At 55.5% G+C, this 15,780-nt stretch overlaps 7 protein-coding genes across 7 annotated transcripts in view; 4 read left to right on the top strand and 3 right to left on the bottom strand.

Moving 5' to 3' along the window:
• Positions 1 to 1,385: 1,385 nt before the first annotated feature.
• On the bottom strand, positions 1,386 to 3,026 carry WHR41_00749 (uncharacterized protein; the record flags this gene model as incomplete). The annotated part of the gene is made up of 1 exon (XM_069369355.1): positions 1,386 to 3,026. The coding sequence occupies one exon, from the start codon at positions 3,024 to 3,026 to the stop codon at positions 1,386 to 1,388; it is 1,641 nt and encodes a 546-aa protein (XP_069233534.1).
• Positions 3,027 to 3,850: 824 nt separating this feature from the next.
• Positions 3,851 to 4,426, bottom strand: aim41 (Altered inheritance of mitochondria protein 41; the record flags this gene model as incomplete). The annotated part of the gene is made up of 1 exon (XM_069369356.1): positions 3,851 to 4,426. One exon carries the CDS (start codon positions 4,424 to 4,426, stop codon positions 3,851 to 3,853), a length of 576 nt encoding a protein of 191 aa, XP_069233772.1.
• Positions 4,427 to 4,808: 382 nt separating this feature from the next.
• Positions 4,809 to 8,927, top strand: WHR41_00751 (uncharacterized protein; the record flags this gene model as incomplete). The annotated part of the gene is made up of 1 exon (XM_069369357.1): positions 4,809 to 8,927. One exon carries the CDS (start codon positions 4,809 to 4,811, stop codon positions 8,925 to 8,927), a length of 4,119 nt encoding a protein of 1,372 aa, XP_069233773.1.
• Positions 8,928 to 9,345: 418 nt separating this feature from the next.
• WHR41_00752 (uncharacterized protein) lies at positions 9,346 to 10,613 on the top strand. The gene is made up of 4 exons (XM_069369358.1): positions 9,346 to 9,431; positions 9,507 to 9,610; positions 9,665 to 10,041; positions 10,095 to 10,613. The coding sequence occupies exons 1-4, from the start codon at positions 9,393 to 9,395 to the stop codon at positions 10,466 to 10,468; spliced, it is 894 nt and encodes a 297-aa protein (XP_069233770.1). The 5' UTR covers positions 9,346 to 9,392; the 3' UTR covers positions 10,469 to 10,613.
• Positions 10,614 to 11,008: 395 nt separating this feature from the next.
• On the bottom strand, positions 11,009 to 12,046 carry mis3 (KRR1 small subunit processome component-like protein; the record flags this gene model as incomplete). Its single annotated transcript, XM_069369359.1, has 1 exon — positions 11,009 to 12,046. One exon carries the CDS (start codon positions 12,044 to 12,046, stop codon positions 11,009 to 11,011), a length of 1,038 nt encoding a protein of 345 aa, XP_069233771.1.
• Positions 12,047 to 12,276: 230 nt separating this feature from the next.
• On the top strand, positions 12,277 to 14,825 carry WHR41_00754 (uncharacterized protein). The gene is made up of 3 exons (XM_069369360.1): positions 12,277 to 12,472; positions 12,532 to 12,765; positions 12,831 to 14,825. The coding sequence occupies exons 1-3, from the start codon at positions 12,360 to 12,362 to the stop codon at positions 13,639 to 13,641; spliced, it is 1,158 nt and encodes a 385-aa protein (XP_069233776.1). The 5' UTR covers positions 12,277 to 12,359; the 3' UTR covers positions 13,642 to 14,825.
• A 284-nt stretch (positions 14,826 to 15,109) lies between these two features.
• The window catches only part of WHR41_00755 (uncharacterized protein), a gene marked incomplete at both ends in the record, with an annotated part of 1,837 nt that continues 1,166 nt past the window's right edge, over positions 15,110 to 15,780 (top strand). The window contains one exon of the mRNA XM_069369361.1: positions 15,110 to 15,713. Coding sequence (XP_069233777.1) covers positions 15,110 to 15,713 — 604 coding nt within the window. The remainder of the gene's footprint in view (positions 15,714 to 15,780) is intronic.

A 15,780-nucleotide genomic window follows, 5' to 3' on the forward strand; every position in this document is an offset into this window, starting at 1 on the left:
GCCCGCCTGGGGAGGGCAGGGTGATGCACGTTATTATTGCGTGCCACGGCAAGCTGGGCGGCCTGTCCATTTCTTGCGCTGGATCGAATCGCCGTTGGTGTCGGGACGGCGACGATTTCCCATTGGGCGCAGCGCCAGCACTCGACAGGGGCCCTGGTCGGCGCCAGACAGGTGGGTGCATGCAGCTGCAGTTGTGATCCGCACTGCAGGCCGCACCGACGGTGGTGCCGGGGGGGGGGGGGGAGCGAGGTGGTGGACGTCGGCTGTCGCCCACTGGCGGTGGGAGATGACCTGCCTGTGGGCGAGGCCCACACTGCGCAGCGAGGTGCTCCGACGGCCCTCGCCATGGGAGTCGGCAGAGCAAGCCACGAAGAAAGGCGTTGTCGACCACCGTACGTGCGTACCTGCACTGCACGACTTACCGCGCCACGCTACAGTGCAGAGTCAGCTGGGCCTCGTGGTCGGGCCGGACCTTTGTCTCAAGTCAACGCCTGAAGGATGAAGAGGGCCAGAGGATACGAATGTGACAAGCCTCGCGCGCCGCCTGCCACACAGCCGAAATGGACGGGCTGCAGGCCTGCCGCCATGCACCGGGTCCGACACCCTGTGCCACATGTCCAACCGGGCACCGCGCGCAGCCGGAACGGCGCCGCCGACACAGCAGAACCGCTGGGGCGGGCGACGGCGTGCTGGCTCGTTGATCGGCCCGGGGATGGTGCAGACGGCCGCATTGCGCATGTGGCTGGCTGACGGGCTGCATGGGCAGCTGTTGACCGCACGACCAACGTTCGTCAGTGCTCTGCGCGGTCTAACATCCCTCCGCGATCAGCAGCCTCGGGCCAAAGGACGCATCAGGGGAATGCAGCGTCGTGTACGGGTCCCAATAGGCAGGTGAACGGGCTTCACGTTGAGAGCAACGTGGCGGCGACAGGGGGCTGTGAATCCTGCAACTGTGGTTCACAGATGTGAGAGGTTGATGCACGACTGATCTGCAGCGCTTCCTCTGACAGGGTGCTGGGGTTCACAGCGTGCACGATACTTCCCGTCTATTGAAAGTATTCTGAATCGCGTCGAACAAGTGCCTCCACTTTGGTTGTGGGGATACATCATTTCGCGTGCGCGGCACGCAGCTTAGGCAGCCCTAATGGCCCCGACAATGCCAACCACCATCCCCGTTCCCAAAAATTGGGAACTTTGACCGAAAATGGGAAACGCTGCTGACATGGTTCGAGCGCCAGCATGGACGAGACTGAGGATTGCCGTGTTGTTCGAGCAATACAAAGTATTGTGAGGACGTTTCGTAACGTATTCATGATGTGCCAGCGGCTGTGCTGGACAGCTCTTACCCGCGTACTCTATAGGTTTATCGCGTCTGTATCTCGGCTTTACATGCTATCCTGCCGCCATTGGCTTCTAACCTTCTTCCAATCATCTTGCTCCTTGCGGCCACCGTCTTTCTCAAGACCCATTCCGCGCTCTACCCACTCCTTGCTGCCCATCTCGCTCAGTCGCGAAAGCGCACGAGCGAAAGCAAACGCCTCCTCATCGCCGGAGAAGATGCTGCTGCCCTTGAGCATGGACATGTTCATGCCCAAGTCGTCCATCAGACTGCGCATCGCGGCGTCGAAATCCGCGCCTTCGCCTTGCGTCTCCTTCGCAGACTTGTTTCCAGCGCCGGCCGCCTCGTCCATCGCTTTGTCGACTTCGTCGCGCGACATGAAGAGCTGAGTGAGCGGCACGGCGGTCGTCAGGACTAATTTGGCCCGACCCTCGTAAACTGCGTCGACGAATGTAATAAAGCGTCTTGCCAGGTCGCGAGAACGGTGGTTCATGCCCGGGACGTCCGTTACCACAAAGGTATCGTAATTGCGGACCAGTTCGATGTAGTCTGCTGCGCCGGTTGCCTTTCCCAGGAGTTCCTGGAATGTGAAGTGGCAAGCTGTTCCGCTTGCGCGAGGAACATCGATGTCCCTGCCCCATACCGTCTGGGTAGCTTTGTGTGGAGGGTCGTTTTCGAAATCGCCGAGGAAGCGGAACCAGCGTTCTGCGTGTCGCTTCGCGCTGTCGTCGAGAGGGTGGTGGTACACGCCAGACGGCGGCCTGGGAATCTTGCGGTAGTCTGTTGTTGAGTCGAGGTTGAGGACCTGGAGCCTAGTTTCGAGCAGTTTGATGCAAGGGATGAATGATTCTCGCTGAATGCCGTTCTTGTACAGTTCTGACGGGTGCCGGTTGGAAGTCGTGACCATGACGGTGCCGTGAGCCATGAGAGATTCGATCAGACGCCTCAAGATCATGGCGTCTGCGACATCTGTGCACTGGAACTCGTCAAAGCAAAGCACGGATGATTCTTGGGCGATTTGCGCAGCGACAAAGGGCACTGCGTCGAAGTCATTGCCCATCTTCATCTTGATCTTGTGCAATTCCTTGTGCACGTTTTGCATGAAGTTGTGGAAGTGGATGCGGGTCTTGGAGTGGATGTTTTCCGGCAACGTATCGAAGAACAGATCCATAAGCATGGTTTTACCGCTGCCCACGTCGCCGTACATGTAGAGACCTTTTGGTAATCCGGCCGCGGGTTCCATGCGGACTTTAGGTTCCTCCCCACCGAACAGTGAACCAAAGAAGCTCGTTTTCTTAGGCTGTAAGGATTCCAGCGTGGGAGGAATGACCTTCGGAGGAGTATAGTTCTGAAGGGTCCTGTAGAGATCTTGAAGCGACTCGATCAAGTAACGTTGGTGCTCGTCGTCTCGTAGCTTGCCGGCTTCTACGCGTGCATCGTACTCCGCCATGGGGCCACCAGGGCTGTACTCCTTGGTTCTGTACTCCGCCATGGTGGCCTGGCCTCTTCGAGCATACTGTATGCTGGTTCTCAGGGCCAGGGAGCTTTTACTCGTACGCAAAGGTCCCTGACGGCCAGCTTTTGTCAAGCAATCCACGCATAAGGTCCGCCGTTGCTGTGCTAGCGATCCGGGTCGCGTAGTCCGTAGCAGAGTCCGCAGTGCTCTGACGGGATCTCTTGAAGCCATGACCGGTATCAGACCGTGTTATCCCAGCTCTTATATACAATGCGCGCCAATCGGGTGTTTGCCTGGAGAGCTGCGTACGGCAGTGGTGCTTTCGGCGTCTGAAGCTTGCGAAGTGAAACGTGAATTCGGCACCCGCCTTTGCGGGTTCGCCTATAAGCCTTCCGCAATGGCGAGTTGAATAGGAGTGCTTCTCAGAAATAAGGCGCCCAATGCCGGAAAATAGCTCGAACGTTCAAGTCAATTGGTTCAAAAGGCTGGCGGTACAGCAAAGTCTATAGTAGTACAGGGTGATCTCGGAAGGACGGCCTGACACGTGCCAAGTCGAGCAAACTGGGCAGCGGGGGCCTCGGCTCTTCACTCCGCCCTGTAGCACGGCCCTCATGCCAGATGGGCAAGGTAAGGTACGCATCGTACATTTATAATTGCTAACGTTGAATCACATCGAAATTGGCCATTGATTTCGACTATTACCATGAAGCAATCGCAGCCGAATGTTCAAAACTAGCGTTCGCCTGAGATATGTTCCAAGAACCGCATCACAGTTAAGGGTCGTCTCAGCCGCTTCAAATCGTCAAGTAAAACAATCTAAGCCCCTCAGGACAATTCAGTTCAGATCGGTGTGAAGGAACAAAACAGGTCTGTGTGACGTTTGCCATTTTGCCCTCAGTCTTCGTACTGTAAGATCCGTAAGCGGTCTATGAACAATGTGCCATGCTACGGCAATTTTGCGATTTTGGCGAGTGATATAATTTTGGTATTATACATAGTATACAGTTACTGCTTGCCACATATGCCTTCCAACGCTCAGCACAAAGCCGGGTCCTTCATCCAAGGAGCTCCTTCACAATGCCAGGCACTGTAGACTTCTCCACGTTCTTGCCGTCCAGACTTCCACCAGGCGCAAAGATTGCCTTCATGACCGGCCCAGCTTTCAGATCCGGAGTCTTTGCCCTGAGTTCGTCGATCGTGCTCTTGATAGCCGCCTTGACATCTTCCACAGCCATAGTCTCAACACCGCCTGCGTACTCGTCGAGTATGTCCACTTGACCCTGCTCCTTCTCGACCAAGTCTTGTCTTCCAGCGGCCTTGAACTCCTCGCTGGCAGCCTTCGCGGCTGCCTGGCGTTTCCTGAGCATTGACAGGAGCTGCATGTCGGTCTTGACCGGGTTGGGAGACTTGGCTGCATTTGTGACTTCGGCGAGGAGGGAACGCAGGACATTCAGGCGCGCGGTGTCTTTTTGGCGCATGGCATTTTTGAGATCGGTCCTGAGCTTAAGGAGGAGAGGAGGTGCAGGAAGCTCGGACGGCGAAGGTGTAGCATAGGCGCGGCATTGAAAGCATACCCGGTTGTTGAAGGGCAGTTTGCGCAGTGCAGGGGTCCTGAGGAGGCGTTGTGACATTTTCGCGGTTGTTTTGGTGTATTCGACATGCACCTGCAGGCCGCCAATGCGGGCAGGAATCGGGAGGCTGGAAGCCAATCCCACAGGTTTGTGCAGCAGCTTGACGCGCTCTCCCGTTTTCGCAGCTTCAAACGCGACTGCGAAATAATTGAACTCCACACCACCGCCTCCAACAGCGCTGCGAGGCCCGTTCTGTTATTGTTGTTGTGTCGCGGCAATAGCAGTTCCCCTCATTCGACCTTTTCCACCCATGTACCGGACGTAATTTCCTTCTCACCCACGCCTACCAGAACACGAATGCAAACCTCGCGATAAAGAGGCATCAGACTTGCCATTGAACTCGCGCGCAGGATCATTTCACTTTCGAACCTCGACACACACCATGGCCGCCGTCGCGCCGCCCGCGACTCCTCAGCGTCAGCTGCCTGGTGCATATTTCAACACGCCCGCCCCAGCGCCCTCGATCTTCTCTCAGAATGCACAGGCGTTGCGCCAGGCGCCTCCACCTGGTCCCGCCCTTTCCCAGCAAACCACGAACACCGTGTCCGCCGTCGAGCGCGCGGCGCGGACCATCAACGAGACTCTTGCGGCCGAAGCGCGCTTTCCGGAACTCGAAAGCTATGTTACGCAAGGTGTGAGCGGTGAATACGATCTTCCAAAGAATGCAGACTGGAATCCATATCAGCCGCTTAAGTGGCATGATCTGCCACCGAGGATATTGGAACAAGCCAATCTGGGCAGCGTCGCCATGAAGCTCGGCTTCTTTGCACCTCTCGGCCACGCCTGGGCCGCCGTGGACAACTGCCTGTATCTCTGGGATTACACAATGCCAAATCCCGACCTTATCGGCTTTGAGGAGAACAGACACCCCATCGAGACCATCAAGCTCGTAGCGCCTAAGCCGGGAGTCTTTGTCAAGGATATTACCCATTTGATTGTTGTTTCAACCACGACCGAAATGCTTTTGCTGGGCGTCGCACCCACGGCGACGGAGACCGGAGCTAAGACTCTGGCTTTGTACAATACGAAGATGTCGATCCCGACACGAGGGCTGGGTGTTAGATTCATTGAGGGATCCAATAAGACGGGAAGAATCTTTTTCGCCGGAAGCTACACTGAGGATATTTACGAGTTCACGTACCAGCAGGAAGAGCGTTGGTTCACCAGCAAGACGCAGTCAATCTGTCACACGGCGTCAGGCGTACCTTTCATCAACACCGGCAAGATGAAGGCCATCACACAATTCCTTGGACCGCAGCAGAGATCAAGCACCCTTCTCCAACTCGCGATCGACGACACGCGTAACTTTCTCTACACACTGAGCGATCGCAACGAGATCAAGGTCTACCTCATTCGAGATGGGCTTTCGCTCGCGCTGGCTCGGCCTTATGTCAGCTTGCTGCAGAACACCGGCCACTTCAACACCCGCACTGAGCTGCTTGTTGGCCAGAATGTGCAGCTCGTGTCCATCAGCCCTATCCCTGCAACTGAAGCTGGCAAGGTTGGCTTGATAGCGAACACCAGTACTGGATGCCGATTGTATCTTTCATTGACTCGCGGTTATGGCTTTCAAGCGGACATTCAGAACGGTCCTACAAGTATGCAGATCCTCCACATCCGCTTCCCTCCTTCCGATCCGGACGCGGCTCCTGCAGCGATTCCACAGCATTCAACATCTTTGAGCCCCTACAATCAACCAGCGCCCGCCGGACAGGGTGCGCCAGACACGACATCACGCTACCTTGACCCAACACTCATGTCATATCGATTCTCTCCCGGCTACTTCCTCGCATTCGGACCGGACCCTGATAGTGAAGGTAAAGATCGCGTCTTCTGCGCAGCTCCAGATTCAGCACGTCTCAAGAACCCTCAAGATCCAAGCCAGATGCATACAAGGTTCGCCGAATTCGGGCAGTGGTTGAGGCTCAATGGCACCATGACCCAGGTCGCTCTCATGACCGATGAGTTCAAGGCAAACACTTCACCAGCTGGATTTGGCAACGAGATGGCTGTGCAATTCGACCTTCCCGATACCGAGGTTGGAATTTTAACTGGTAACGGCATTCAAACTATCCGTCGTAGAAGGCTGGTCGATATTTTCGCTTCGCTCATGCGCCATGCGTCGGCGGATGATGAGGGTTTGGAGGGTGACATCAAACGCTTCGTCCGAACGTACGGCCGCGGCGAGACTGCTGCAACCGCGCTGGCTGTTGCCTGTGGTCAAGGTGTTGATGTTACGCCAGATTCGAGAGTCGCAAGCGTGACCGAGCCCGACGTCCTCGAGCGAGCTCGGTCAACTTTCATTGAGCATGGTGGCAAGCCAGAGTTCAATGCGAATGCCGTCGTAGACGGCGGGAGCCCTATTGACAGCGTTCGCCCCAGTCCCCGGCATGAGGGTCTTGCCTTGTACATCAGCCGCCTCTTGCGATCAATCTGGAGTGCGCGTGTCATCAAGGAGGAGGTTGTCCCGGGCGTCCTGGCGAGAGTTGGGTCCACAATCAACATCGGAAAGCTGCGCAACATACAGCGTGATCTGACCGAGCTTCAGCGTTTCTTGGAGACCAACAAGAGCTTCATCGATGGATTGGCTGGTCCACAGGCGCTCGGCAGAGTCGGCTCGAGGCAAGAGGAGATCGCTCTCCAAGGCGAGCATCGGGCAATGAGCAGCCTGATGTCTCTCATTGCTAAGGTCATCGAGGGCATCAGCTTTGTTCTCGTTCTGTTTGACGAGCGTGTCGAAGACATTCTCGCATCTCTTCCAGACGAGAGCAAGCAGAAGGTCAGGGAGCTGACCTACGAGACACTTTTCGTCACTTCAGAAGGGCAAAGCCTGGGCAGGGATCTCGTCAAGGCCATTGTAAACCGCAACATTGCTATGGGTAGCAATGTTGACACGGTTGCCGAGGCACTCCGTAGACGATGTGGCAGCTTCTGTTCTGCGGACGACGTCATCATCTTTAAAGCCCAGGAGCAAGTGAAGCGCGCTGTGGAAGCTGGCTTCCAGTCCGAGGCTGCGCGCACACTACTCAACGAGAGTTTACGACTGTTCCAAAAGGTGGCTGGAAGCTTGACGATCGGAGAAGTGGGTGACAATGGCCAGGATGGTCATGTTAAGTGGGCAATCCGCAACTATGAGGATATGCAGTTCTACGCCGGTGCCATCCAGCTGTGTCTCACAGTGGCCGAGGAGAAAGACAAATCTGGGCTCGCACTGAGCTACCTCAAAGACGAGAAGCCCGGCTCGGATCCACGACAAACAGCGTATCTGACTAGAGAGCAGTGCTATCACTTCATCTTTGCGTTGATTCAAAAACTGGACCAGGAGACGCGTGCCGCCACTGAAAGCATGGAGGGACAGCTCAGTGTTGCGTCCAAACGCCGCAACGAGGCCTACGACGTCATCAACGGCTCAGAGGACATTGTGTTCCAGACCTGCCTCTACGACTGGTATTTGTCCACAGGGCAAGAAGATCGCCTGCTTGAAATCATGAGCCCATTCGTGCCCAAGTTTCTTCGCCAGAGAGCGAATGACTGGAACAGAGAGGCAGCTGATTTGCTTTGGCGATACTTCGTTCACAACAACGACTACCTCGAGGCAGCCGATACACAGCTTCATCTCGCTCGCGGCCAATTCCCCATCACACTCGAAGAGCGCATGGCATATCTTTCTCGGGCGCGTACCAACGCGTCGACACGGCAGTCTGCTCTTGTTGAGTCTCGTCACTCGAAGCAGCAACTGCTCAGTGATATTGACACTCAACTCGAGCTTGCTAGCATTCAGGATGACATCCTCCAACGTATGAAGTTTGAGCCTCGTCTGACAGATGAACGCAGAGCAGAGGTCGTCAGCACGCTCAACAGCAACATCCTGACCATCGATCAACTTTACAACAACTACGCCGACCAGGCAGGCTACCACGACCTGTGCATCCTGATCTACCAAGTTGCCGACCACCGCAATCCGGCTGACATCCGCGCAAGCTGGCAGGAACTCATCAATCAAACCGCTCGCGAGGCGCTTGCTATCAAAGATACCCATCCTTGGGAGGCTGTCGCTGACAAGGTCCGCAATCTGGGCCGCCGTCTGCAAGGCGCAGAATCCACGTTCCCCGTTCAAACGCTTCTGCCCATGCTTGAGCGCTTCGCAATCGAGCCCACGTCACAAGGCTCGCCTAGCAACTGGGCCATCGACGTCTTCCTTGATGTCGACGTCCCGCATGAGGCGCTTCTGCCGGTGCTCGAGCAGATATACTACGGCAACGAGCAACCTTTCGTCGGCACGCAGAGGAGAGTCATCGCGGCTCACATGGTTTACGTCGTCCAGTCATGGCTCGAAGGCTCATCTCGCCGAGGTGAGAGGATTCCATTCGGCAGCGAGGAGAATGCGAGTCTGTGTGTGGACTTGCTTCGTGGCTTGCTGGCCGCGAGAGACGCTCTTGTGGGTGTCGAGAGGCAGGAGGCAGAGCAGTTGCAGAGCGCAATTCAGAGGCTGATGAGGTAGACTACTATAATTGCTGGGTAAATTGGGAAGGCCTTGGGACTACTTTGGAAAAAGAAAAGACGATTGTGGCAGGCAAAGCATCTTGATGTCGACGTCGATGTCGTTGGGTTGATTTTTTCCTCGTTTGAAAGTTTTGGCAGCGATGGCGTTGTACTTAGGCATGGTCAGAGTCATGGGAATGAAGCATGTACCACACTATTCATCAAACCATCTCAACGTAATCAATTCGAGCGATTTCGACTGCTTCCAATCTGTGCAAAACTGAGAGACACGATCGATCTTGGGTAAACATCGGCCTGATCGTTGACGGCGAGGCGCTCTCGTGACCTCCAAGGACGAGCCACGATCAAGCGGGGTTTGCTGCACCTGAACGCTCGTTGTGCCCACAACGCGCTCGGGAAATCTACATTAATCGTCCGCGTGTTTTTGAAGTAACTTTCCAATGACAACGCAGACGAAGACGCGATGGCTCCTATAGAGGCTATAGACATCGGCGCTGCTACGGTAGGCTCGCACGCGCGCGCGCGCGCACGCACGCCCTCTGCAGGTGTCCACTCATGCTGATCGCCATCCTTGCAGGTGCTTGGCGCCCGACAGTTTCAAGAAGATCGATACACCGTGGCGAAACCTGGAACTCTGTCTGCGGACAAATCGCTCGCGTGTTTCGCGGTGTTCGACGGACAGTGAGTATTTGCGCGTTTCGCGGCGCGCGAGAACCATTCTGACGGTCTTTCTAGTGGTGGGTCCGAGGTGGCAGAACACGCCCGGCAGAATCTTGTCTCGCGGATCGATCGACGGTTGAAGATATGCGACGACTACGAACAAGCTATCAGTGACGCGTTGATCGAGGAAGACAATGCGATTCGTAAGACGGGCATGTTGCAGCCCGGTTCGACTGTCGCGCTGGCTCTAGTGGATATCAAGCGGGGGACGGTGGTAGTTGCGGATCTGGGAGATTCTCACGTGGTGCTGGCCGAGAAGGGGTCAGAGAAGAAAGGCGATTGGAAGGCGAAATGTCTTACGGAGGCGCAGAAGCCTTGGTCGAAAGGTGAACGCGAACGGATCCACGAGGCTGGTGGCAAGTTGAACCGGATCTATGGCGAGCAGAGATTAGGTAAGTCTTCTGTGATCGCTGTTGCTACGTCCAAAACTAAGTTTTATATACAGGTGCCCTGAACATGTCTCGATCACTGGGAGATATGGATTACAAGCAACCGGCCGCGAGCTGGATCACTTCGTCGGCAGTAATAAGAGACGACCTTCCGAAGAAGGAAGGTTCCATCACTGGCGATCTCGTTTCGAACGAGGCTCACACGATGACTCGCGACCTTCCCGCACGTTCTCTATTACTGCTTGCAACAGACGGTGTAGGTGAGGGCCCTGCCGCAGAAAGGGTTGCCAGATCGGCCGCAGATTTGTGGGATAAGAAAGTGCCGGCGCAGAAGATTGCCGCAGAATTGGCGCGAAGGGCCGAGAAACAACGGTATGCGGACAACTGTACCATTATTGTGGTATGCATGAGAGGCTCTGCCGCAAAATGATGAGATAATGAGACGGTAGTCCGTTTTGCACTGATACGAGCTGGCTTCTATGCATGATGCACAGGACAAGCCTAGTAATGTTGATACAGCTAGATATGAGCTTCCCTTGGTATTTGAAACCCAAAAAAAAATCCTTTCCACGAAACCTTCTCCTTCGTACACGAGCCACTTTGAATACCCATCTTGACGTCAAGCATTCCGAGAGACCGGCTGGGGGTTGCCAGATACTCATGTGCGACAGGGGTGTCCGGAAACGCGATGCCAATTGCCGTGTGTGCGGATATGCAGCGCACATCAGATCTCTCGGTTTCTCTGAAGACCAAGTAGTAGTGTAACGGCGATAGGCCCGGGAACTTTTATCGGAGGTGACTGGTACAGCCAACTGCAAGTGAGCCGGGGCGCGTGCCATCGAATAGAACGCCTCGGGCATTGGGCCATGGTATACACCACAAGAAGGCCAGAAAGGCAGTGCCATCTGGGTATCATGAGTTGCCCGAGTCGTACAGGTGACACAAGATTCATAGTCCATTACTGTGCCGCTCAGTCCTCGGTAGCAACTTCTGAAGATTTGCGCTTCTTTTTGGAGACCTTTTCGCCATCGTCTTCTGCGTCCTTTCTCTTCTTTTTCTTCTCCTTCTTCTTCGCATCGCCGTCCTCTTGTGGTGCGTCGTAGTCTGCTTCCCGCTTCCGCTTGCGCTCCTCCATCTTCTCCTTCATAGCGTCGTCTCTCTTCTCGCGAGCCGCACGCTCCTTCGCCTCTTTGCCGAGGAAGTACTCGCCACTCTCGATCTGCAAATCCAACTTGCTCTTTTCCTGCGCAGGAGGGAATGGAGTGTAGACCTTCTTGCTCTTGTCCGTGACCTTGTGCGGCACTCTGCGCTTCGACAAGTTCCTCTTTTTGAAGTGGGGCAAGAATCGATCCCAGTTTTCGTTCTTCAGCTCAGGATCCTTCGCGAGCTCGCGCCTGATCATGAGCTCTTTGATGTGATAGATTGGGTGGATGTTGGCCATGCAGTCGTCGATGACACGACGAACTTCCTTCAGGGACTTGTAGCTGCCCATAACCGACACAGTGTTACCTTGTACCAGGATGTACGTTTGTGTGAGGAGCTCAAGCGCCTTCAGCGTGCTTCCGTTGGGTCCAAGAATTCGCTGGCGGCGTTTGACAAACCGGTCCTTGTTGCGGACTTTGCCCCGAATTTTGATGACATCGCAGGACATGCCATCCTCCAAGATCTTGATAGCCTGGGGTGCCGGGACGCTACGCGCCAGGAGTTTGATCAAGTCGCGCGCGTTCAGAATGGCTGCAGGGTCGTACGTCTTTCGGGTGGTCTTGACGGTCATGCTGCCTTCGACGAGATCCAGTGTGCATGCAATACCGTGCTTCTCAAGCGCCCTAGTGATCATGCCCCATGATGCCTTCAGGTATGTCTCTCTGTATTTGGGGAACAGCGTCGCAAAGCTGGATTCTTCGCTGAGCGTGCCGCCCAAGTTGTGCTCCGGTTTGAACTCCTCCTCGTGCCATTTGTCGATATCGTCCGTGTCCCACGGCTTGTCCTTCTTGTAGGTCGACGGCATGTTCGGTTGCGCCGCAAGGAATTCTGTCGAAAGACGAGTGTGCGAGGGTTGTACGGCTCGTCCAAAGAAAATGGGCTGGCTCGCTACCAAATTTGCCCTGCAAGCCGGACGGCACGTGAAAAACCTCCGCGAACCGCGGCTGTCGTTCCGCCCTGTCGATCCAAGCGCGCTCACGCGAGCGCCCCCACGCCCCGCCAGCTCTTGCCGCGGTCCGGACACGCCGGCCAGCCGCATCTCTTTACCACCACCCGCTAGAGCTGCTAGCTGCAGCTTCTGCCGACCACGACACTCGTCCACCCAGTATCTGGCCGATATGGCGACCTCCGACCGGCCGAGAGTCTTCCTTGACGTCGACGTAGATGGGCAGCCTGCAGGCAGGCTTGTCTTCGAGCTCTTCAGCGACCAAGCACCCAAGACGTGCGAGAAGTAAGGCGGCGAATGACATCCGGGACAGCCGTGCAGGGGTGCTGACAGGAACCACGTAGTTTCCGCCAACTGTGTGCTGCTGAGCACCATGGCATGTCATACGCCAAATCACCATTCCACCGCGTAATCGACGAGTTTATGGTGCAGGGCGGAGACATCGCCAATGGCGATGGCACTGGCGTGGCAAGCATCTATGGCGGGGAATTCGAAGATGAAAATCTCGAATGGCGAGACATGGATGCTGCAGGTCTGCTGTGCTCAGCTAATCGAGGAAGGGACACGAACGGCAGTCAGTACGCACAATTCTCGCTTAGCGATATCCGCCATTGGCGTCTTGATATTGACGATTTGCACACAGATTCTTCATCACGCTCGAGCCTTGCAGCCACCTGAAAGGCAAACACACCATCTTTGGACATGTTGTCTCCGGCCAAGAGATTCTCGACAAGATCGCTAAAGTCGCTGTCGACGACAATGATCGGCCTCTTCGCCCAGTACTGGTGAGCCGTTGTGGAGAACTCGTGCAGAAGAAGAAGCAGAATCGAATCACCACAGAAGACAGTGCTGTGTCCAACAGTCGTGATCGTGGTAGAAGACGCAGGAGTGACTCGTCTGACTTTGATATGAGCGCAACTCCACCACCACGACCTGTGCAAAGGCACCGACGACAGAGTGACAACGTTATTGACGAAGGCTTGCGTGGGCGTCCGAGGCAGCGATCTGCATCCCATTCTCCATCACTAGCGAGCCAGGATAGCGAAGAGGGCGACACAGCTCTCACGGAGAAGCACAAGCGAAAGCGTTCACCGAGCCCAAGTCGTCACAAGATTGCACCTACGCCTTCCAACGATGAGTCCTCTTACGAACAGCGTCGGCGAAGAAGTCTACCAAATCAATACGCAGAAGATCGAGCGCAGCGGTACCGTGATGACGAGGATCGCTACCGTCCCAGCCCCCGTCGCAACGACGACCGATATGCTGGCCGCAGAGACGATCGTCCTCGACCCAGACAGAACGATCGTTACCGTCCGCGGGACCGGTATACAGATTTTGGAAGGCTTGGTGGTGGTGATGGCCGACTCGGCAGTGGAGACACGAGCGAGAATGATCCACCGGTCAAATACAAAGGCCGTGGCTCCATGAAATACCGCGAGCCTGGGCGCTTGTAGAGCTACTCTACCTGCAGATACATGATTAGACTTAGGTACTACAGCAGGGTCGCTACAACACAGGCGCAGGCCGCTTGGATAGAGTTGTCCGGAGGGGATGGCCAACGAGAAAAAAGCAACGCGCCCGCTGATTGAATGGTTTCGCTGACGGGTTTGCAATGAGGGATTGCTCCACATTTTCGACATAAATGCAATGGAGAGATTGCATGGGCCGCATCACAACATGGGGCCTCAGATCATTGGCGTGGTCAAGAGTTGAATTTCGCCGTTGCGCTGTCATACTATAGTCAAAGCAGCATTCTGTTGATGATTCTCGGTAGGAAGCTCATTCCACCTTCCGGTTGCCCGTCTGTGCGAAAGACGTCGGATGCCGAGGGTATTCAGGAGAAGCTGCCCTTCCATAAATAGAAAAGAGACATGAAGCATCGAAAGCTTGACTAATGCTTGCCAGAAAGTCAACAAGGCTTCTTGCCTACACGCGTACATCTCTGGCGGGTAGCCCCACATTCATGATGTTGCACTTCCCCACGTCGACTGCTTCGACTGATGAAGCTTATTTCGACTCCACATGTTGACGAAGCCTGGCCGAAGAACCTATGTACCTGTCTCCTCATTCAATCAGCTTTCCACACAGGAGCAAAGCCACGGATGCACGCGGGAATCAAGCTCGATTAATGCCGCATCCGAGTAAGAGTGAGCCAATCGATATGTAGACTGACACGGAACAAGCTCGCGACACTAGCAGACAATCGGCTCGTCTTACAAGCAGAAGATGCTTCTCTATCGCCCGAGCTATTTGCAACGATTGATACTCTTCGAGATGATGCTAGCCTTTCCGCTACAGGGAAACACTTGATCACCGCCCCTCAGACAACCACAGAAATCACGGCCTGGAGAATGATCTGAATGAAGCCTCGAGGACACGGCAAGGATGCACAGTATGTACAAGGTACGATCAGTGTCTGGACCATTGTGGAGAGCTTCAACGTCATGTTCAGCCGACTGGACCGCATGAATGCCAGGAACGCGCACATCAATAGTGACGTGTGCCTGTCGATCTTGCGCGTCTTTTCCTAACACAGCAATCTGTACTATTCCCGTCACCTACGGGAAGTTCCCGAAGGCCTTCCTCGTTACCAACGATGCGGAGGACGTTGAGCTGATGCCGGCCGCGAACGGTTCGCGTGGAAGAGGATCCTTTCCGCGTATGCAATGACGGGCCTCAGAGATGGCATCACAATCGTCCGACTGGCTCGCCGGTGAGGTATGATCGCGATCTCATGCCCTCCCAGCACAGGGCAAGACAGACCAGCTTGTTGGAAAGTAGGTACATATAAGGTACGAGATCTATCTTCCTCCTACTCATTCTTTCCACAACAGCTTCAGCCCCATTCATTTGGTTGCTGTCGATTTCGTCTTTGCCATTCACTCTGTTTCTTATATCCAATCACTTTCCTCTGTCACCATAATGCACGCATACATCGGTGCTCTGGCTTTTGCAGGCGCTGCGTCTGCACGCGTTCTGCCGAGGCAGCAAGATGGCTGCTGTTTCCAGATCAACGCTTCTGGCGGAAAGTCTGGCTCGGTTGGTCAGCTCAGCGATGGCCAGAACCGTATCGGCGGTGGCTACCAGCCGGCTACCTACTGCATCAACGACGGCGCTATCACCGACTCCAACGGCCGCGGCTGTATCCTGACCCCTCCCACCACACAGTTCCAGTGCGACACCGGTGCTACACCGACTACTGGCTTCTCTGTCTCTGGCGGGGGTCAGGTGCAGTACAACGGCAGCAGCAAGTTCTACGCCTGCGGTGCTGCCAGCGGCGAGTACAACATCTACACAAAACCTGTGGACAACCAGGACGACTGTGTCGAGGTCACTCTGTCTTCCGCAAGTGGCAAGTGCTCTGGCAACGGTGGTAGCGGTGGCAGCGGTGGCTCCGGCGGCTCATCCGCTCCTGCGGGATCTGCTGCCTCCACTCAGCCGGCAGGCGGTGCATCCACGGCTCCTGCAGGATATGCTTCCTCGGCGGCGCCCTCTTCTGCCCCAGCTGGCTCTCAGCCCGCCGGCGGTGCGTCTACGGCCCCGGCTGGATACGCTTCGTCTTCTGCTCCGGCTGCCACTCAGCCCGCCGGATA

The sequence above is a fragment of the Cladosporium halotolerans genome (assembly GCF_011745625.1).
Source record: "Cladosporium halotolerans strain TM138-S3 chromosome Unknown Sca2, whole genome shotgun sequence".
NCBI classification, from domain to species: domain Eukaryota; kingdom Fungi; phylum Ascomycota; class Dothideomycetes; order Cladosporiales; family Cladosporiaceae; genus Cladosporium; species Cladosporium halotolerans.

Bases quoted from the DNA above. Each gene is read 5' to 3' on its own strand.
- WHR41_00752 (XM_069369358.1), top strand. From the start codon at position 9,393: ATGGCTCCTATAGAGGCTATAGACATCGGCGCTGCTACG. The intron at 9,432-9,506 runs GTAGGCTCGCAC...CCATCCTTGCAG, and splicing joins TAGACATCGGCGCTGCTACG to GTGCTTGGCGCCCGACAGTT. The intron at 10,042-10,094 runs GTAAGTCTTCTG...TTTTATATACAG, and splicing joins CTATGGCGAGCAGAGATTAG to GTGCCCTGAACATGTCTCGA.
- WHR41_00754 (XM_069369360.1), top strand. From the start codon at position 12,360: ATGGCGACCTCCGACCGGCCGAGAGTCTTCCTTGACGTCGACGTAGAT. The intron at 12,473-12,531 runs GTAAGGCGGCGA...GGAACCACGTAG, and splicing joins GCACCCAAGACGTGCGAGAA to TTTCCGCCAACTGTGTGCTG. The intron at 12,766-12,830 runs GTACGCACAATT...ATTTGCACACAG, and splicing joins AGGGACACGAACGGCAGTCA to ATTCTTCATCACGCTCGAGC.